Genomic DNA, 22,872 nt, shown 5'->3' on the forward strand with positions numbered 1-22,872 from the left:
GCCGACCCAGGGCGACATCCTCTCGGCCCAGCGTGGCGGCCTGCCGAGCCAGCATGACATCCTCTCGGCCCAGTGTGGCGTGACATCCTCTCAGCCTGGTGTGGAGATCTCCCAGCGGTGCAGCGTGGCGGTCCCTCGACCTGGCATGGTCTTGGCATGGACTTCCAGTCTCGAGGTGATGCCACAATAATCTTCCAGCCTTGTGAATTCTGCCGCAGTCTCAAGTCAAGGCCCAGTGCGGACTGGAGGCTAGGTACCAGCATGGACTGGGTCGGAGGGCCGTTGTTCTGAACTTTCTTTTTCTCCATGTTATAATTTGTTCCTAAATCTGCAACGCTGGACCTTTTTACTTCTCTATTTTTCCAAGAACTGTAACTGAAAAAGCTGTACCTAGGGACCTATGTACCTAAGATAGTGCCATTAGCGGTGACTTGTACAATTTTCACTGCACTCATTTGCGTATATACGACAATAAAGCTAATTCTATTCGAATTCTAAAAATGTTGTAACTGTACCTGCATTTACCACTTCCTCTGGAAGCTCATTCCACACATACACCACCCTCTGTGTGAAAACGTTGCCCCTCAGGTCCCTTTTAAATCTTTCCTCTCTCACTCTAAACATACGCCCTCTACTTTTGAATTCCCTACCCTAGGGAAAAGATCTTTGTTATCTGCGTCCCTCATGATTTTATAAACTTCTAAAGGTCACCCCTCAACCTCTGATGTTCCAGGGAGAAAGCCCCTAGCCTATCCAGCCTCTCCTTATAACTCAAACCCTTCTAGTCCCAGTAATATTCTTGTAAATCTTTTCTGCTCCCTTTCAAATTTAATAATATCCTCCCTATAGCATGGCGACTTCTAGCCAGTTCAATGTTTATTAGAAAGGATAAAAGGATAGAGATGGCTTGAATTTTGTTGAGGTATGGGCGAAGTCACACGTACCTGTTGGGCTACCAGCGAGAGACCCATGCTTTTGGGAAGGACTCTGGCGTCCAGACAATCAGGAGGAAGCGAGGTTAGCAGCAGAGCTCCCTTTGGAATCTAGAGCCCAGGGTCAGAGAGCTCACCTCCTGAGAGGTCCTGGCCAGTCAAAGGCTGTTTCAGAGATAGTAGGAACTGCAGATGCTGGAGAATCTGAGTTAACAAGGTGTACAGCTGGATGAACACAGCAGGCCAAGCAACATCAGAAGAGCAGGAAGGCTGACGTTTCGGGCCTAGACCCTTCTTGGTTGGGTTTGTGTTCAGCAACATCACTGCGCAAGGAGTGTTAGCTGGAGCCAGAACACTTTCCTCCCAGGAGTGTGGCATGACCAAACCCACTGCGAAGTAATTGGGGTTTGTGGGGATGTGGGTCTCAGCACACACCTCTCCCTGATGTCCAGTCCCTCAGTCAGGCACTGAGTATCTTAATCGAGGGAACAAAACAGTGAAACTCAGCATCTGTGATAGAAAGCAGAGTTAATGCTTAAGCCTGGTGACCCTTCACCTTCTGATGAGCATCCCAAAGGTGAAATTTTGATCCACTCTCTCTGCAGAAATAATATTGCTCTTGATGCGGAATTGTAGATTCGCTATGGAGCAGAAAGAAGCCATTTGGCCCATCAGGTCTATACCGACCCTCCGAAGACTATCCCCACCCACACCCACCCCATCCCTGTAACTCTGCATGGAGTTTTTACCATGACGAATCCACCTGACCTGCACATCTTTGGACTGTGGGAGGAAACCGGAGCACCCAGAGGAAACCCAAGGTGACATAGGGAGAATGTACAAACTCCACTCACAGGCAGTCACTTCTGATAAAGAGTCACTGAGCTCAGAACGTTAATTCTGCTCTCTCTCTGCAGCTGCTGACAAACCTGATGAGCCCCTACAGCAATTTCAGTTTTTGTTTCAGATCCCCAGTATTTGTAATTCTTTCTTTTATTTTACCTTAAATTGAGGGGCTGGCTCTCCAAGGTCATTGCGTTGTTCTAGCTACCGTATACGTCACATGGCAGGATGAGGCCTTTAAGTGGTCATTAATTGGCCACTTTCAGGGTCAGAGTTGACAGTATGGAGGAAAGCCTGACCATAGACCTTCCCGCCCAGAATTTAAGTCTGATGAAGACAGGAAGACAGCAGGGTTTGAGTTACTTTGGCCACCAACGCATCTCATTTTCATTAAATACCTTCCCACCTCCAAACTCACCTCGAGGGCAAGCAGAAAATTCCTCTCTTCAGCTAATCAGTCCGGCTCCACCATTTAATACGATTGTGGATGATTGAACATTTCAATGTCTTTTATCCCCATACCCCCTTATGCCATCGATTATCAAACACTTATTAACCTCAATTTTAAATGTACTCGATGACAGAACTTCCACAGCCTCTCTAGGGCAGAGAATTCCAAAGTTCTACAACCCTCTGAGTTAAAACAAATTTCCTCATCCCAGTCCTAAATGGCATCTCCCTTATTTTTAAAACTGGACCTACAGGTTCAAGACTCTTCAACCAGGAGAAGCATCTTATCTGCATTTAGAATCATAAAATCACTACATCGGGTCCACACTGACCCTCTGAAGAGCATCCCACACAGACCCATGCCCCTACCCTCTCTCTGTATTCCCCAAGGCTTATCCACCTAACCTGTACATCCCAGGACACTATGGGAAATTTAGCATGACCAATCCACTTAACCTGCACATCTTTGGACTGTGGGAGGAAACTTGCGCAGACACAGGGAGAATGTGTAAAGACACAGACAGTCTCCTGAGGCTGGAATCGAATCTGGGTCCCTGGCACCGTGAGGTAGTGAGCCACCATGCACCACAACTGTACGTGTTACCCTGTATGTACTTTTAAGTGTTTTGAAGTTTTTGTTTAAATGAGATCACTTCTCATTGTTCAACTTCTAGGTCCAGTTTGCTCTTTTAGGTCAGTCCCACCATCCTGAAGGTGAAAATTTGTTGCACTCCTCCAACGGCAATAATGTCTTTCCTAATATACCAAACCTCCTCATGGTACTCCAGGGATGTTCTAACCAAGCTCCTGTACAACTAAAGCAAGGCTTCACTACTCCTGTACTCAAATCCTCTTGTGATTAACCTTCCTAATGCCTTGCTGAACCTCTATGTTAGCCTTCGGTGACTTATTAACAAAGATGCCCACGTCCCTTTGCACATCTATAATTTCCAACCTCTCACCATTTCATAAATACACTGCACGTCTGTTTCCCTTCCAGAGTGAACAACATTACACTTTCCCACATTGTATTCCATCAGCCATGTTCTTCACCAATCACTAACCTTGTCTTGTCTCTCCCGAAAAAGTTTCCCATCTTCTTCACAACACACATTCCTGCTTTTGTTTTCCTTTATTCATTCACGGGACGAGGGCATCGCTGGCTAGGCAGCATTTATTGCCCATCCCTAATTGCCCAGAGGGCAGTTCAGAGTCAACCACATTGCTGTGGGTCTGGAGTCACATGTAGGCCAGACCAGGTAAGGATGGCAGTCTCCTTCCCTAAAGGACATTAGTGAACCAGATGGATTTTTCCGACAATCAGCTATTGATTCACGGTCATCATTAGATTCTTATTTCCAGATATTTATTGAATTCAAATTCCACCAGCTGCCGTGGCGGAATTTGAACCCGGGTCCCCAGAACGTTATCTGGGTCTCTGGATTATCAGTCCAGTGATAATATCACTAGGCCATTGCCTCCCCTAAGCTTAGCATGGTATCATCTGCAAATCTGGAAATATTACCTTATGTACTATAATGTTGGTGATTAAATAATATACTGACACTTTTGGTATGGTTTGTAGAGTAACAGGGCTTGATTCCTTCCATCAAAGTTGTAAAATCCTTTTACAAGACCTCTTGGTCTTTGCTGTTTTAATATGGGTTCTACTGTTCTTCATACAAGCTCAGGCCAGACCTCTGGGTTTCTATTAAACAATGTTTAATAATAATAGACACTTGCTACAGCAATAGAGCTTCCTGATCTAATCTGCACTAGTTCTAACCCTCTAGCAGAGTCTCTACACATGACTATTGAGGTCACTGTTACATCATGGCACACCTCAGAGACTCATTTGCCTTTTTATTCAACACTATCTCTACTTTCGCCTTTCTAAAGATATAGAATACACACTGCTCAGTCATTCCTTTCAACTGTACCCTCCAACATTCCCTTGAAGTTATGCAAATACCAATTTGCATGCCAGCACTGTTCCCAGCATTGACGTCTGATTTCACAAGTTGATGCCATGCACAGACTTTGGACATCCATGTCTACCAAGATGGCGCCAGTGCAGTAGGTAGTGTTCGGGCTCATAGGAACTGTCCACTCCAGGCTGGTGGCATTGTTTTCCCTTTCCATCTTTTTCGTCTTTTGTTTCTTTTCTTCTTCATCTTCGAGGCGGGAGCAGTGCAGGCGGGGCAGTGGCTGCAATGTCAGCGGCGTGGACCGGAACTCTAGGCGGTAGTGGTGGTGTCAAGAGCCTGGACCCCTGGCTGTGGTAGGCCCGGAGCCTGGACTCCAGGCTATGGTAGGCCCAAAGCCTGGAGTCTTGGCGGTTGCAGTGCCTGGAGCGGGGACTCAGGCAGAGGTAGGCCCGGAGCCTGGACTCCAGGCCGTGGTAGGCCAGAAGCCTGGAATCTTGGTGGCAGCAGTTCCTGGAGTGGGAACTCCGTACGCAGTAGGCCCAGAGCCTGGATCTTGGCAGTGTTGATAAGGAAGTGGTGCAGCAGCAGAGCTGGGGTCTCCTGGGGCATTGGCATCATCGCTGCTATTCCCAGAGCAGGCCTCCTTAAGGACCAGAACATCTTGCAGAGATGTTGCATAAACCCTGAAGCTGTGCTTGAGACCCCAATTTGAACAGGAGATGAACTCTTATTTAAATAATTTCTTTTTATCCTCAAAATTGTACCTCAAAATGGTGCTGGATTGTGGCGACATAACACTTTTCAATGTACCTTCAAGATATATGCAACAACAAATAAATCATTCATTCATCATTCAAAAGGAAAACAAAATTATAGGGAACAAAGGTACCGTTTCTGGTCTAATTTCACACACACAGATATTTTCTGAATTTTTCTTCTGTGGTACCTGTACAGGTTTTTGTAATGTAGCACTTCAATCCACCACTTGTTAGAACACCTGATTTGTTATCAATTCCACCGGGTCACCTGTGTTCAATGATGTATTGTTTTGAATAACTGCCATAGTACATTTAATTCTGAAATACACAATATGCCCTGAGCCAACATAGGATGCATTAGTCATAACAGAATGCGCAGTTCCTAAGAATGTCAGAGAACAGTCATATTTGGCTGGTTGTTGGTTTTACCAATAGTATTTCTCACCAGAGTAGCTATTAGCGAAGTGCTAAGAAATCGCTGCAAAATGTCAGGTTGCTAGGGGCAGGGTTTCCTATTTCCCCTTTTCAATGGTCGATAGATTTGTTTTTTAGCTCCTGATTGCACTTAACAGAAGGCCTTCCAACAAGCTGTTCCTTTGATTTCTCTCCTGCTAGTAATCCTGGTAATAACACACAGGCTGTGCTGACAGATGGATGCAAGTGGAATCCAACAGTGAAAATGAGCTTCAGTCTGTGGAGGAGAATGCTTGAGAAGTTTTATTGAACCCTATCTCAGCCACTTTACATCCATGGAATCCTAACCCTTTCGATTTGACACAGGTTAGTTTGAGATCCCCGGGAAAAACAAACAGTTAATGATTTACGAATACAATTGTTAGTCTTAGCTCTGCCGAAGAGAACAATACACACTTTATTCCAAGGACGTGTACTTTGAACTTCAGTAATTAGAGCCTTGAGTTTCCAAATGTTATTGCTGGCCAGCAATATCTCCAGAAGTGCATTGGTAATCTTTTCAATGGTATACGGTATTATGCTGTACTTCAGAGAATATAGGCCATTCTGTTCAATAGATCAATACTGGTGTTTATACACCACATATCTTTCATCATCAAATGCCATCTACATTTTGGTTGGGTCTGTCACTTTTGTATGGAGAACTGCATACAGCAGCTGCATGTTTTAAGGACAAGGGTCAGTGCTGGAGAGCCTTTAAGCCTGGATTCTGAATCTAACTGAGGCCCAATGTTGCAGTAATGACTGGCACAGTGAGACAGTGAAGCTCATGTCTAACTTCTCAAGGCCATATATGGGCCTTATTAATGGTGTGTAGTCCAAGGAAGCCAGTCTGACCCCTTGCTGAGGGAGCAGAGGTGAATGTAGCCCAGGATGGGAGGAAGCCTAATCATCGCCCCTTTCACCTCCCGCAGTCCTGAGTCATAGAGTCATACAGCACAGAATCAGACCCTTTGGTCCAACCAGTTCATGCTAAACATAATCCCAAACTAAACTTGTCCTACCTGCCTGCGCTTGCTCCATATCCCTCCATACATTTCTTATTCATGAACATATCTAAATGTCTTTTAAATGTTGTACCTGTATCTGCATCCACCACTTCCTCTGGAGGTTCATTCCATACACAAATCACTCTCTGTGTAAAAAATTGCTCCTCATGTCCTTTTTAAATCTTTCTCCTCTCACATTAAAAATATGTCCCCTGGTCTTGAAATCCCCGACCCTAGAGAAAAGACACCTGCCTTTCACCTTATCTATGCCCTCATGATTTTATAAACCTCTATAAGGTCACCCCTCAACCTCATACGCTCCAGTGAAAAAAGTCTCAGCCTATCCAGCCTCTCCCCATAATTCAAACTCTCCAATTTCAAGGGCGGAACTCTGTGGGCATGCTGTCGACAGAGGTGGCCCAAAAGGTATTGTTTGCTTTAACAATAGCCATGCAATTGAGATTCTCTCCATTGACTTTGCAGGATCATCCAGCTTCAGAGGTGAGTTCAACATTGTTCAACATTGCCTGCGATCCAAGCAGTTTTGGGGTCAAGCTCAGCATTTTATGAGCCTGAAGGGGACAATAGGCCTCAGCTACCATTCCCAATTTAATACTGTGATTCAAAAAAAGCACAGCCAAATCCAGCATCAGGAACGTTTTGGAAGATGTTTTAGTGTTTCCCCACCGTGTAAGCTAAGAAGCACTCTTGCCCCTTAAAGATAAAATTCTGAGTTCAAGCCCTACTCCAGGACTTGATACAAAAAACAAAGTGGGCACTCCTTGTCTGGAGGGCTGAGGGAGTGCTGCACTGTCGGAGATACCCGTCTATTGGATAAGGCCTTGAACTGAGACTAGGTACATTAAAAAAACTTGTATCTGCCAACTATTTGGAAGTGGACCAGTATCATTAGCCCTGGTGCCTTCGCCAATGTTTATCCTTTAAACCAACCATCTCAGAAATCTGATTATCTAGACGCTATTGAATTTTGTGAGAGCTTCCTGTGTGTTTCTTGAACAGAGATGAGACAAGTACTTCACTGACAGCAAAGTCTACTGAGATAGTGAGAGTTGTGAAAAGTGCTATATATAGAGGGTCCATCTTAACTTCAGCACTGTGCTACTCTGAGTTATGGGTTCCAACTCCAGTTCACAGCAGATGTCCTTACCTCAGTTAAAGTATCTTTCTAATACAAATGAGAAAACTCATGATTTGGGAACAGAACTCCAAATCTGAATGAGTTTATGTCCCTCTCAAGTAACACGCAGCTATCTGATTGGATGTGGAACAGAGATTGAGGAACAAGTGACATGCCTACTCTAACAGTTAAACAAAGACATCGTACAAGAGAACTAAAGACACTGGAGCTGTTTATTTATAAGCAGGATACTGTTGAAATTGTTTTTTTTCTGTAATCTTCAAACATGGTTCAGCTTGCGCCTTGTGGGATGTTGGAGACATTTTTTGACGAGTGAAGTGCAATGGTGCAACCAATCAATAACATCAAACAGGAGATGAAGTGAGCTGGAATGACCCAATTTATATGTTAAATAAACATTTTCTTCCATTGTAGACAACGTCCTCAAACCACTTAACTAGGAAAGGGCAATGTAGCTAAATAGAGTCACGGAAAATATCCATTTTGTGAGGTAACGTTGGATCAATGCTGACCTCATTCAAGCAACTCTTGCATCAGTTGCTTTTCTGTCCATCATGGCAATAATGTTGAACAAACATGTGACCCTGTCAATCTTCAAGTGTCTGCAATTCAGTTAGTTGACTATAGGACCACAGAGTCCGTACAGTGTGGGAGCAGGCCATTTGGCCCATCCAGCCCACAATCACCCTCCAAAGAGCATCCCACACAGACCCAGCTCCCTACTGTATCCCTGTAATCCTGCATTTCCCATGGCTAACCCAACTAACTTGCACATCTCTGGACATTATTGGCAATTTAGTATGCCCAATCCACCGTAACCTGCACATCTTTGGTTAAAATAGATTTCTGGGAAGAATTTTGAGAAAGGGGAGATCCCTATCCATTATTGCCAAATCCCAATTTTAAAAGTATTTAGTTTTCCTAATGAAAGGATGCCCTCTGGTATCAAATGCCAGTCTGTTTACATCAGTGCCACTTCAACTAAATGTGGATGGTCCCATGGCTTTCCCCAGATTATACCCACTCTCAAAATGATCCCCACAAGATAGGTGAAAGCTGGTTTCCTTACAGAAGATGGCACCCTGCGGCACCAACACTGGGACCTGATCACAGTATGGCAATAGCCTGAGCCTGGGAATCCTGAATCATTTGGGTGTGTAGATGAATGACAGTGGAACTAGTTCCCAGGGTCAAAGTGTTCTCTGTTTTCATGTAACGTTGCTAAGGAAGCAAAAAGCCCTTATTACAGAGAGGGAGCTGCCCTGATATTTGAGCAGCTTAGTATTGTACTAAACAGGTTGCATTTTCGGTGGAACAACATGTGGCCTGAGAACAAACAAAACCAGCAGTGAGCTCAGGCTGACTGTAGCTTCCATGAGCCATTCGATACTCTGAGGGAGTAAAGTTGGAAAGTTCTTTTGGACAAAGTCCCAGTCCAGGCCATTGTATAGTTCAACCCCGAACAATTCAGGTGTAAATATTTTACTAAGATATTATATCTTATTTGGAGTTTCTATTTGTGACAAATGATTTGTAACATTTGGACCTGTATATTTTTAATCATCAATGCTGTAGCGGGATCTAACAGCAAGCTCTAAATTATATTAGATGAGATCCAGTCAGATGGCACAGATTGACAGAAGGTATAAGGATGCTCAGGGTCGTTGTTCAATTTTTGATAAATGGCTGACAATATTATGCTGGCTTTAAGAAACAGAGTGGGTCATAGTTCTAACATACTGAACTGTGACAGATCAGGAATTTAATGCAATGATTTTTGTCCTAACTAGATCAACCTTTGTATTGAAAAAGCAAGAACTTGGGCTATACATTTTAGCACAATCAAATGCTTAACCATACCTTTCTCTTCCAGTCTCCACAGTCCTTCTTTGTGACTTTCTAAGTATCACCTTCTAATCATCCTGTAATTGCAGACCATCAGGAGCACCATATCTGCCAATACATTATTTGCAAAATTCTTGTTCTTATCTGCAAGTTTCTCCGAAACCATGTCCTACTCTGCCCTCGCACTATCTCTTAGCTTCATGATCTTCAGTGCACACACTGTTCTGCAAACTCTGTCCTCATCATCTACCTCCCACTCAATCCAAAGTCAGCAAGTTTGCCCCTAGGGCCTACGTTACTGTCCAGACCCAACATCTTTCCCTCATTCTCACCTTCTTTCATTATCTCTTTGAAACCGCTCTCTTTGGTCACGATCCTCACATTTCCTGCAGCTTGTTGTTAGTTCACTTTTCACGGAAATGCGGAAAAAGGGAAGCATTGAGAATAAGCTGTGCCTAAACCATGCCAATTCTAGCCTTTACAGAATCCAATGCTTTATACTTTTCGAAGCTTTAATAATAAAACTGATAAGGAGCCACAACTGAAATATGACTAGAACTAAGGGACATAGCCTCAAAACAAGGAAGAGCAGATTTAGGACTGGGTTGAGGAAGAACTTCTTCACCCAAAGGGTTGTGAATCTGTGGGATTCCCTGCCCAGTGAAGCAGTTGAGGCTACCTCATTGAACGCTTTTAAGGCAAAAACAGATAGATCTTTGAACAGTAAAGGAATTAAGGGTTATGGTGTGAGCGGGCAGGTAAATGGAGCTGTGTCCACAAAATGATCAGCAATGGTCTTGTTGAATGGCTGAGCAGGCTCGAGGGGCCAGATATCCTACTCCTGCTCCTATTTCTTATGCTCTTATGACTACAAAGCAGAAAAAAAAACTGAAATTCTTCAGCAGAATTCTCCATAGGGGACAGGATTACAGTTTGATGACCTTTTATCAGAAAGTAGGAAATACTAACTGTCTCCCTCTCCACAGATGCTGCCTGACCTGCTGAGTAGCTATTTTTACCTCAGATTTCAGTCTCTTCAATATTTTGCTTTTCCAAAGGACTGCCTTCCCAACTGCCCAATGAATGAGATGATGATGATGCAACGTGAAAGACAAATGAAGCTGCTTGTGAAATGCTGGTTCCCAATCTATATAAACCTGAAGCAGACGTTTGGGACTTTGCTCTCATTTTGAGAAGGTCGGAATTTGTTTTGTAGCACTTAGAGGCACAATGTAAAAATTAAATAATAGCTGGAGTTTTTGAAGAAATTACCTTCTAGCACATTTTCCTGCAAGACCTCGGTAGCTTGCAACAACAAGGCCCAGATCTCATCATCTTCCATAGGACTTCCTCTTGCCTCCAGGACCTCAGCCAGTGTCACAAAAGGATTACTCATGGTTGAACTGGAAAACCCTGCAAAGAAAATAACAGTGAGCATAAATGGGTTCTACTGATAACAGCCCAACGGCCCTTTATCGCCTGTGCTGGCTATGTGAAAGAACTGGTAAACGTGTTCCACTCTCCTACCCTTTCTCCATACTCCTGAAAACCTCACATTCTTCAAATATATATCCAACTTGTTTTTGGAAGTTACTCCAGCCTTCTTTCAGGCAGTGTATACCAGATCATAACAGGCCCCTTTGTTAAAAGAAGTGTTTCTGTTGTGCAAGAGTATGAAAGGGTTAATGTAGAGTTATGTAGACTTGGTAGAAGGGCAGCTCAGGATCTTGAGGGAATAAGATCCACTGTATGGACCTTCCTCACTTTCTCAGTAACAATGTCTATCATATTAATGTAACCTAGTTGCAATCATGCAAGAAGCTACATCTTGTTAAGACAAGAACCTCATCTCATTAGACTACCAAATGGTTTACTTCTATCTCAATGAAACAAGCAGATCCCATAGATCCCTCTCAGGAAACACGATAGTGACAGTTCAACTAGATAGCTCATACCAACATATAGAATCCCCACATTGTGAAAGCAGGTTATGCAGCCCATTGAGTCCACACTAGCCCTCAGAAGAGTATGCCTCCAGATCCACAACCCTCACCCTATCCTGTGCCCTGCCTTTCCATGGCTAATCCAACTGAGCTTGCACAACCCTGGATAGTAGGTGCAATTTCCCATGGCCAATCCACCTAACCTGCACGTCTTTGGACAGTGAGAGGAAACCGGAGCATCCGGAGGAAACCCATGCAGACACAGGGAGAACGTGCAAACTCCACACAGACAGCCGCCCAAGGGTGGAATCAAACCTGGGTCCCTGGCGCTGTGAGGTAACACTGCTAAGCACTGAGCCAGCCATGATTATCAATAGTGAAGGTATACCTTACATCCAATCCTTATCTCCCCCATCTCCCCTCATCTTTTGCCATTTATCTTCAGTTTATTGTTCTTTGGTTATTGACTCTTCTGGAAACAATGTTTCCCACAAAAATTACCAAAGAGACAGTACAACATACCTTTTGTGCTTGTTGTGTTAGGCAAACAACATTTAAGAGCCGTGTAAACCAGGCATCTGCCTCAAGTTAATTTACAATGTATCTATAGATATTGCTCTATCGGCCATTTTGGTAACTTACTTAAAATCCCATGGTTCACACTGAAATTGATGTGCCCAATGAAAACGATTAGCCTGCTCCTTTGCCAGCAATTCAAAGCAGTGTGCACAAGCATAACACAGCTACAAAGACTATAAATTATTTACTTCACCTGCAAATTAGAGAGACCAGAGCAATGCATGCAAACATCAACAATGAAACAGGAGAAACCCTAGAATCCACAAACCATGTTCATTGTCTGTGTGTAAGACATAGCTCAAATTGATGATGAAACACATTCTTTGTAATGGTGCATCTATTTCTTCCAGTTTCAGCTCCTTAACTCCTATCTTTTGGGAGCTTTTGGTTAGGAAATTTGGGACAGAAACTGCTTACAGAAAGAGGTAGATGGTAGCATCGTGGTATTGTCACTAGGCTATAATGATCTGGGAATGTGGGTTCAAATCAGGCCTTATTGAAATTTAAAATCAATTCATAAAATCTGGACATGGTCTCAGTAATGGAATAATTGTTGGGAAAAATCCATCTGGTTTATAATGTCCTTTAAAGGAAGGAAACCTGCTATTGTTACCCATTCTGGATTCAAACCCAGAACAATGTGATTGACTCTCAACACTCTCTAAAAGAAATTCGGTTCCGGGACAGTTAGAGATAGACAATGAATGCTGAAACCTTGATACTATACCTAAAGAAAATTCATCTGGAAAGAAATTATTTTGGTTATTTGAGAGAATTACTTTTGTATCAATTTATTAATTTTGATCCAGACATTTAGAGCCCTTGTGACAGTTGGTGTACCCTTAGATGACAATATATTTGATTGCATACCTGTTGAACCTACAATCTCTACTATTTTATTCTCACAGCAGAAGATTAGTATTGATATGTTGAGTGAAATCCCAAGCCTAAGCAGTGTGCAATGTGACAGTCTCACCATGAGAGTGGCCCAGAATCTGCTGCTGACCACCTGAACCAACTCAATTTTCTTTCCTGCATAGATCCCCTGATTGAGAGAACGCCATCACTCTGTATAGCCACAGAAATACTGCAGCTGCAAGAAAAGATCAGAGGCTCGGAACCCTTCAGTGAGTAACCCACCCCCCCCCCTCCTGAATCCCCAAAGTCTAACCATCATCTACAGGTCAGCAGTGTGATGGAATAGTCCCCATTTGCCTGGATGGGTGCAGCTCCAACAACACTCAAGGAACATGATGCAACTAGGACAGAGCAGCCCCACTTATTGGCACCCTACCCACAACCTTCAAAATGCATTGTCAGCGCCACTGACATAAAGGGGCAGCAGGGTGTACCATCTACAAGATGCACTGCATCAACTCACCAAGGCTCCTTCAACAGCACCTTCTAAAACCCATTTGCTCTGCCAACCAGAAGGACAAGGTCAACAAATACCTGGGAACACCAGCACCTGCAAGTTCCCCTCGCAGCCGCTCACCATCCTCACTTGGAAATATATTGTCATTACTTCACTGTCACTAGGCCAAAATCCTGGAACTCGCTCCCTAACAGCATTGTGGGTATGCAGACTCCACATAGACTGCATTGGTTCAAAAAGGCGGCTCATCACCACTTTCTCAGGGTAATTAGAGATGGGAAATAAATATGGGCCCAGCCAGTAATGCCCACATCCTGTAAAGGAATGTGAATGGAGATAGCAAATAGGGAGATAGACTTAGACAGTTAAGTAATAGAGTTAGATGAGTCTAGTTTTCGTAGGTTATTCATCTCTGAGTAATTCAGAGATAACTCCAGTTCTAAATCTTCACTTATAATCATAGAATCATAGAATCCCTACAGTGTGGAAAACATACTTTAAAACATCTCCAAACTTGAAAGATTTTCAACACGTGGTCTTTATATTCCAGATCCTTTCCAGAACATTCGGCACTTAAGAAAGGTTTAGGAAACAAGGAACAGAAAAGGCTCTAGAGGGATACAAGTTATCCAGGAAGGAGCTGAAGAAAGAGCTTAGGAGAGCTATAAAGGGGCATGAGAAAACCTTGGCAGATAGGATCAAGGAAAACTCCAAGGCTTTTTACACATACGTGAGGAATAAGAGAATGACCAGAGAAAGGGTAGGACCGATCAAGAATTGTAAAGGGAATTTGTGCACAGAGCCTAAAGAGATAGGAGAGGTCCTTAATGAATACTTTTCTTCGGTATTCACAACTAAGAGGGACCTCGTTGTAGAAGAGGACAGTGTGAAACAGGCTGGTAGGCTAGAGGAGGTCGATGTTAGTAAGGAAGATGTGCTAGGAATTTTGAGGAAGTTGAAGATAGATAAGTCCCCCGGGCCTGATGGGATTTATCCAAGGATTCTATGGGAAGCGAGGGAAGAGATCGCAGGGCCTTTGACGATGATCTTTTCGTCCTCACTGTCCACGCGTATAGTGCCGGAAGATTGGAGAGAGGCAAACGTCATTCCCTTGTTCAAAAAAGGGAATAGGGATAACTTCGGAAATTATAGGCCAGTTAGTCTTACATCAGTGGTGGGCAAATTATTGGAAAGGGTTCTGAGAGATAGAATTTATGATCACTTGGAAAGGCACAGTTTGATTCGTGATAGTCAGCATGGATTTATAAGGGGTAGATCACGCCTCACAAACCTTATTGAATTCTTTGAAGAGGTGACCAAACACGTGGATGAAGGTAGAGCAGTAGATGTGGTATACATGGATTTAAGTAAGGCGTTTGATAAGGTTCCCCATGGTAGGCTCATGCAGAAGGTAAGGAGGCATGGGATAGGGGGAAATGTGGCAGATTGGATTCAGAATTGGCTGACCCTTAGAAGACAAAGAGTGGTAGTGGACGGAAAATATTCAACATGGTGCTCAGTTACAAGTGGTGTACCACAAGGATCTGTTCTGGGTCCTCTTCTATTTGTGATTTTTGTAAATGATTTGGATGAAGGAGTGGAAGGGTGGATTAGCAAGTTCGTGGACGATATGAAGGTGGGTCGAGTTGTGGATTGTGCAGAGGGCTGTTCTCGGTTACAAAGGGACATTGATAGGATGCAGAGCTGGGCTGAGAAGTGGCAGATGGAGTTTAACCCTGAAAAGTGTGAGATGATTCATTTTGGAAGGACAAACTTGAAAGCAGAATACAGGGTTAACGGAAAGATTCTTGGCAGTGTGGAGGAGCAGAGGGATCTTGGGGTTCATGTTCACAGTTCCCTGAAAGCTGCCACCCAGGTGGATAGAGTTGTTAAGAAGGCGTATGGTGTGTTAGCTTTCATTAATAGAGGGGTTGAGTTCAAGAGCTGTGAAGTTATGCTCCAGCTATACAAAAGCCTGGTTCGGCCACATCTGGAGTATTGTGTCCAGTTCTGGTCGCCTCATTACAGGAAAGATGTGGAAGCGTTGGAAAAGGTGCAGAGGAGATTTACCAGGATGTTGCCTGGAATGGAGGGAAGATCTTACGAGGAAAGGTTGAGAGAGCTAGGGCTTTTCTGTTTAGAATGACGAAGGATGAAAGGTGACTTGATAGACGTGTACAAAATCATCAGAGGTATAGATAGAGTGGACAGCCAGAGACTTTTTCCTAGGGTGGAGGTAGCTATTACGAGGGGGCATAGTTTTAAAGTGAGTGGAGGTAGATATACGGGAGACGTCAGAGGTAGGTTCTTTACTCAGAGAGTGGTAGGGGCATGGAATGCATTGCCGGAGAAGGTAGTGGAGTCAGCCTCACTAGGGGCATTTAAGCAGCTATTAGATAGGCATATGGATGATAGTATAAGGTAGGGGTGGAGGTTAGATAGACCTAAGCATTAGGGTAAAGGTTTGGCACAACATCATGGGCCGAAGGGCCTGTACTGTGCTGTACTGTTCTGTGTTCTATGTTCATTCCCAGGTTTGCAATTGCACATAACTCTTTAGCTCCACACACAGGCTTAATCAATCAAACAAGTGCAGAAGGGTCAATGAATCAGAAAAAAACTAATTAAACATAGAACAATCAAACCATTGAATGTTACAATGGGGAAGGATGGGAGGAAGCTGAGTGAAGTATAAATACTGGCATCCACTGATCAGGCTGAATAGCATACTTGTGACTTGCATATTCTTTGTACAATCATGACTGTTGAAACAATATTGTACCAGTACCTTTTACTTCCAAACACATTTCAGATCATTACTCAGTGTTTGAATACTGCTGTGTGTGCCTCCTATCTTTTTAGAAATCTTTACTTTGTGTGAATCGCCCTCAGCTGAGTTGTTCCAGTTGTGGTGTGGAGGTGCCAGTGTTGGACTGGGGTGGACAAGGTCAGAAATCACACGACACCAGGTTATAGTCCAAAATGTTAACTTGAAAACACAAGCTTTCCGAGCCTCACTCCTTTTTCAGGTATTAGTGAGAGAGGTGACATCAGACACAGAATTTATAAGAAAAGGATCAAAGGGTCAGACAACTGATGAGGATGTATTAATAAACCTAAGATGCTGTTAGCTCTTTAAAGATCAAAGGGTCACGCAGCATCTTAGGTTTGTTTAATACATTCTCATCAGTTGTGTGATCCTTTGATCTTTTACTTATAAATTCTGTGTCTGATGCCAACTCTGTCAGTAACATCTGAAGAAGGAGCAAGGCTCAGAAAGCTTCAATAAACCTGTTGGACTATAACCTGGTGTCATGTGATTTCTGACCTTGTTCCAGTTGCTGATGGCTTCTGCTTCATTCTAGTTGTACAACTTTTTCTTTCCCTCACTTATTGTTTTGTGTTTACTCTCATTTCAAGTTCTCTCTTCAACTTCTGTCAACCAATGAGGTCCCTTTTCTCATTGCTGGCTAAATCTGACCAGGATTGACCAAGCTCCACGAGGAGGAGCTTGTTCTGCCTGAGAACAGCCAATGGGATCCTGCTGAAATCTACTGAGGAGGGATTCTTCTGCCCGCCCTGAAAAGTTCTCTTTCAACATATTTTCCATTAAGGCCTAATTCAGAAGTATCAATTTGGAGACTATAACTAAAGACCTGTAGCAAGCATTAGATTCCATATTTATATTTACAAATGAAATAAAATCTGTTTAGGTGTAGTTAAAGGTCACCTCTTCTTTGTCCTTTCCCAATATGGTGGACAGTGAGTCAACACCCGCTTTCAATGTGGTTAAAAGTCATCTCTTTTTTGTCCTTTCCCAATATGATGGGTGTATTTGCAGGTGCAAGTGTCGGTTTCTTCCTGTCCACCATTTTGGTGCCTTAGGAAGTTGGGAAACTCCTAAAAACAGGACCCACTGGTCTAACTTTAAACAACTTTGGACTCTGATTGAATCCATAATAACTGAACTGGATCCAGAAAAAGAAACGATTACATTTCAATCATTTCTGCCCAATTTCTCTTATTTTATCAAAATACAGTTTTCACCACTAATGTAATGGATAGAAAGCATGGCTTTGAAACACGCAACATCTCAAAGTGCAGTTTCATTGATAATTTAGTAATAATAGGGGAGGACTAGCACTATTCCATGTCTCATTACATAAGAGCTTGAAATTCACATGTCTGGGATTCCCTCCCAAATCTTCTACCTCTCTTCCCTGCTATATAGCACTCCTACAACTTCCCTTTTTGCCATGTCTCTCCAAAATGTCCCCATATGTGGCTCAATGACAAGTTTTGTTTGGTAACTTTCCTGTGAAGCACAGTGGAAAATGGTACAACATGAAAAAGGTGCTACAGAAATATGTCATTGTTGAAATTGATTTCAGGGGGAAAAAAAAATCTTCCTGCAAAGGATTCCCAGTTGCCATGTCAGAAAAATCAATAATTCTGACAACGTTCTCCAAGAATAAACTACCAATAAAACAAGATCCCTGAAGTTTGTTCATCCAAAAAGTTGTCACACAAGAGACTGCAACCTTTCTTGTCGCAAACACGAACAACTGAATTCATCGCCTCTTAAGCAGGCAGCATCACTGATTCAAAGGGATTCCAAGCAGACTGAGATTCTGAAAGGTCATAGGTTACTTAAACATTTTATTGACTTGCCACTCTGTTGAATATTGCACCTCTTGCACTGGAAGTCTGTGTCCATTGTTATTTGTCATTCATATCAATGATGTGGATGAGAATAAAGGAGGTATGGTTAGTAAGTTTGTGGATGACACCAGAATTGGTGGTATAGTGGACAGTGAAGAAGGATGTCTAAGAGTACAAAGAGATCTTGATCAGATCTTGATCAATTTAAAAGGCATCTGGATGGATACATGAATAGGAAAGTTTTAGAGGGATTTCAGCCAAATATTGGCAAATGGGACCAGATTAATTTAGGGTATCTGGTCAGCATGGATGAGTTGGACCAAAGGATCTGTTTCTGTGCTGTACTATTCTATGAATCAATGAGATGGGCCAATGGGCCAAGAAGTGGCAATGGAGTTTTATTTAGATAAATGTGAAGTGTTGCATTTTGGTAAGATAAACCAGGGTAGGACTTATACAGTTAACGGTAGCGCCCTGGAGAGTGTTGTTGAACAGAGGGACCTAGGGGTGTAGATATATACTTTCTTGAAAGCGGCGTTGCAATAGACAGAGTGGTGAAGAAGGAGTTTGGTAGGTATGCCTTCATTGGTCAGAGTATAGAGTACAGGAATCGGGATGTCATGTTGCAGCTGTACAAGACATCGGTGAGGTCACTTTTGGAACACTGCGTACAATTCTGATCACCCTGTATAGGAAAGATGATATTAAACTAGAAAAGGTCCAGATAAAATTTATAAGGACATTGCTGAGAGTGGAGGGTTTGTGTTATAACGAGAGGCTGGGACCTTTTTCCCTGGAGTGTAGGAGGTTGAGGGGTGACCTTACAGAGGTTTATAAAATCATGAGGGACATAAATAGGGTGAATAGCCAAGGTCCTTTCCCCAGGGTAGGGGAATTTGAGAGGGGAAAGATTGAAAAAGAACCTGAGGGTTAACTTTTTTACCCAGCGGTTGATATGTATATGGAACGTGCTGCCAGAGGAAGTGGTAGAAGCAGGTACAATTACAAAATTTAAAGGGCATCTGGACAGCTACAATAATAGGAAAGGTTTAGCGGGATATGGGCCAAATGCAGGCAAATGGAAATAGTTCCGTTCAGGAAACTTGGTTAGCATGGACGAGTTGGACTGAAGGATCCATTTCTGTGCTGTATGACTATGTTTTTTTTAAAATGTTATTTCAGATCTGTTTTTTCTTACTAATGCACAACATCAAAATAGATTCAGATTAAATGTTGTAGGTAGACTACCCTGAACAACAATCATGTGAATATGGCGCTTTGTCATTTGCTCACTTTGTAAATTTTGACACAGAAATAGAGCACACGAAAAGCATCCTGATCAGATTATCATTCACTGTATATTGCACCAGCTCACAAATGGGACAAAGCCTACCCTTTTTCAGACTGAAGGACTGCTCAGTCTACCTCAAATCACCCTGGAAAGGTAAAGCATCTCAAAGACAACACAGTGTGGAGCTGGAGGAACACAGCAGGTCAGGCAGCGTCAGAGGAGCAGGAAAGATGACGTCGGAAACCTTGTTCATTTCTGAAGAACCGAAGCGTCAACTCTTCTGCTCCTCTGTTGCTGCCTGGCATGCTGTGTTCCTCCAGCTCCACACTGTGTTGTTTCTGACTCCAGCATCTGCAGTTCTTGCTATCTCCAAGTATCTTAAAGTATCTCAAACATTTGAACAACAGGTTCAATGAGCCATTTCATTCTGTCACTATGCAGTGACTACATGAGTGGTATTTTCTGCAACAGAGGGTGTTGCCATTTGCTCAAAAAGAGATGTTCTGCCTACCATAAAACTGAGCAACACTGTGTATAAATTTCAGTGCTGATGCAATGTCAGGTTCATAAGCTGTTCATCCCAGCAATTGGCCAATCAAAGCAAGCAGCATGTCGCCTTTGGTTGCTCATAATATGCAGAGTAAAGACTGCACCAAACCAGCTGTGCTTTGCAAAAACCCCAAAACAAAATGTCTATTGTTAGATGTGATTCCTCAATCAGGCAGCACGTGCTGAACTATCCTGAGTTTGCTAATAACTAACAAACAATTTAAGATAACATAGCTCACGTCCACACTCTAGAACTGACTTATATTCACTAGGATGATCCCTGGTTCACTAGGATGATCCCTGGTTTGGAGAGATTGTCTGATGCACAAAGATTAAATAGGTTGGCACTCTACTCACTGGAATTAAGAAGAACGAGAGGGGATCCCTTTGAAAAAGGCTTAACAGGATAAAAGTAAATGGGGAGGCAATGGCCTAGTAGTATTGTCACTGGACTATTAATCAACGGACCCAAGTAACATTCTGGGGACCTGGGTTTGAATCCTACTGTGGAAGATGATGGAATTTGAATTCAATAAAAATCTGAATTAAGAGTCTAATGGTGACCATGGACCCATTGTTGATTATCAGAAAAAACCCATCTAGTTCACTATTCCCACTTAGGGAAGGAAACTGCCATCCTTACCTGGTCTGGCTACATTGACTCCACACCCACAGCGATGTGGTTGACTCTAAATGCCCTGTAGGTAATAAATGCTGGTCTCATCCCCTGAATGAATAAAAATAATGTTGAGAGGATATATTGCCTCATGGGAAAGCCTGGAACCAGAGGGCATAGTCTTAGACTGAAGGGACACCAATTTAAGACTGAAATGAGGATGAATTTCTTCTGTCAGTGGGTCGAGAGTCTTTGGAACTCCTTGCCACAGAGATCTGTAGGGGGACAAAGTCCTTGTCTATATTTAAGGCTGAGATAGATATATTCTTGATCAATCAGGGAATCAAGGTTTATAGGGAAATGGTAGGAACGTGGGCGTGAGGAATGTTGACTTAGCCATGATCCTATTGAATGCCAGAGCAGTCTTGAGGGGCTGAGCAGTGTACTCCTGTTTCTATTTCTTACAGTCTTAATTGAGAGAGAAAAACAGAAGTGTAAGATGGATACTTCGGTGCTGAACTCTGAGAGGTGCTACTCTTCAGACCAGGTAGTAAATTGTGACCCTGTCTACTCTCCCGGCATGACTCCATACGAGCTATTGTCCAGGTCAACATTGGCCAAGAGCACCAAAACAAACAATCAGTAGGAGCTTGCTGCACATAAATTGGCTGTTGTATTTCCTCATTTTAGACTACTCTTCAAAACTAATTCCTCAGCTGAGAACTAATTTGCGGTGATCTGAGGACATGAAAGGAATGGTAGAAATCCATGTGTATTCTTTTCCCTCTCAATTCTTAAAAGAAGCCATTTCACAAGCCATTTAACAAGTGTCAGATATAGCTCGAACTACTCAAGCATGACTAAAGGCAAAATAGGCACTAGCTTCGAAGGTTGTAAATTTTCACAAGGAGAGACTTGAAACAGTCTGGGGTGACTCGCAAAATGTGCCTGAGCACTTTGATCACAGTCTCAAGGAGCTGGCCAGCATTCATTAGATATGTGAGGAATAACTAGGCAAACTCACAAAGCATCTTACACATGCTGCATGCACAACAGAATTTCTGGCCTCTCGGGTCCCTCCCAACATGGTCGCAGAAGCCCTGATGGGTTCGAAATTTCTCCATTACACACCTTCACAGTGGCCGTGCCTGTTGGGAATCGCTCAGCAAGGATAAAAAGCAACTCAATTGCGACGCCAGAACATTCACAGAGTGTTCATAGTAAAACACTTCAATATCGAAAGAAAACAAGGACTGAATAATAATCTTCAATTGTTTTCCAATCTGCGTGGATAGATTGAATTATAATTTGTCTTTCTCCTCCTTCCTTTTCTTTCTCTCTATATGTGAATAAAGAAACCTGCACTTCCCATGGCTGTAGCTTCAAAGAATTACATGAAATAGGTGGATCAAGAGGACAGAGGCCATTACTGAGGACTGATAATAACAAGGCATTTCCCAGTGCTGCTGCAGTGTTTTCAGTGCTGTCTTTTATCAACCCTGCTAAATATCATCAAACCTACAGTTGGCACCAGACTTTTTTATGCTCTTCTAAGGCAAAACAAGCAATTTCGAATGAACCCCTGCAATTTAGTCTGGAGTGTGTTTCAAAAATAACCTGTGTCATTACAGTACATCGTAAAGGCTGCAAGCAACAAATTAGAAGCTGGATGTGGTCATTTGGCCCTTCAGGCCTACTCTGTCATTCAATGTGATCATGGCTGAACCAATTACTCCACAATTGGGCCAATGGGCTGAGGAGTGGCAGATGCAGTTTAATTTGGATAAGTGCGAGGTGTTGCATTTTGGTAAAACAAACAAGGGCAGAACCTATACAGTTAATAGTAGGGCCCTGAGTAGTGTTGTCGAACAGAGAGATGAAGGGGTTCAGGTACATAGTTCTTTGAAAGCTACATCACATGTAGACAGGGTGATTAAGAAAGCACTTAGCATGCTTGCCTTCATTGCTCAGACCATTGAATACTGGAGTTGGGACATCATGTTGAGGTTGTACAGGATGTTGGTGAGGGCTCTTCTGAAGTACTGTGTACAGTTCTGGTCACCTTGCTATAGTAAGTATATTACTAAATTGGAGAGGGTTCAGAAAATATTTACAACGATGTGGCCAGGACTGGAGGGTTTGAATGAGAAGGATAGGCTGGGACTTTTTTATCTGGAGCATAGAAGGTTGAGGGGGTGACCTGAAAGAGGTTTATAAAATCATGAGGGGCATTGATAAGGTGAATAGCAAAGGAATTTTCCCTAAGGTGGGAGATTTCAAAACCAGAGGGCATATTTTTGAAGGTGAGAGGAGAAAGATTTAAAAGGAACCTGAGGGACAACTTTTTCACACAGTGGGTGGTTCATGTGTGGAATGAACTACCAGAGGAAGTGGTAGATGCAGGTACAGTTGCAACATTTAAAAGGTATTTGTATAGGCACATGAATAGCAAAGGTTTAGGGCCAGATGCAAGCAAGTG

At 42.9% G+C, this 22,872-nt stretch overlaps 1 protein-coding gene across 1 annotated transcript in view; it reads right to left on the reverse strand.

Moving 5' to 3' along the window:
• The window catches only part of LOC125486846 (FERM and PDZ domain-containing protein 2-like), a 92,272-nt gene that overhangs the window by 62,675 nt on the left and 6,725 nt on the right, over window positions 1-22,872 (reverse strand). The window contains exon 2 of the mRNA XM_048616183.1: window positions 10,651-10,791. Within this exon, the coding sequence (XP_048472140.1) occupies window positions 10,651-10,774 (124 nt within the window). The 5' untranslated portion in view covers window positions 10,775-10,791. The remainder of the gene's footprint in view (window positions 1-10,650; window positions 10,792-22,872) is intronic.

This window comes from Rhincodon typus, chromosome 34 (genome assembly GCF_021869965.1).
Source record: "Rhincodon typus isolate 14 chromosome 34, sRhiTyp1.1, whole genome shotgun sequence".
Lineage (NCBI taxonomy): Eukaryota > Metazoa > Chordata > Chondrichthyes > Orectolobiformes > Rhincodontidae > Rhincodon > Rhincodon typus.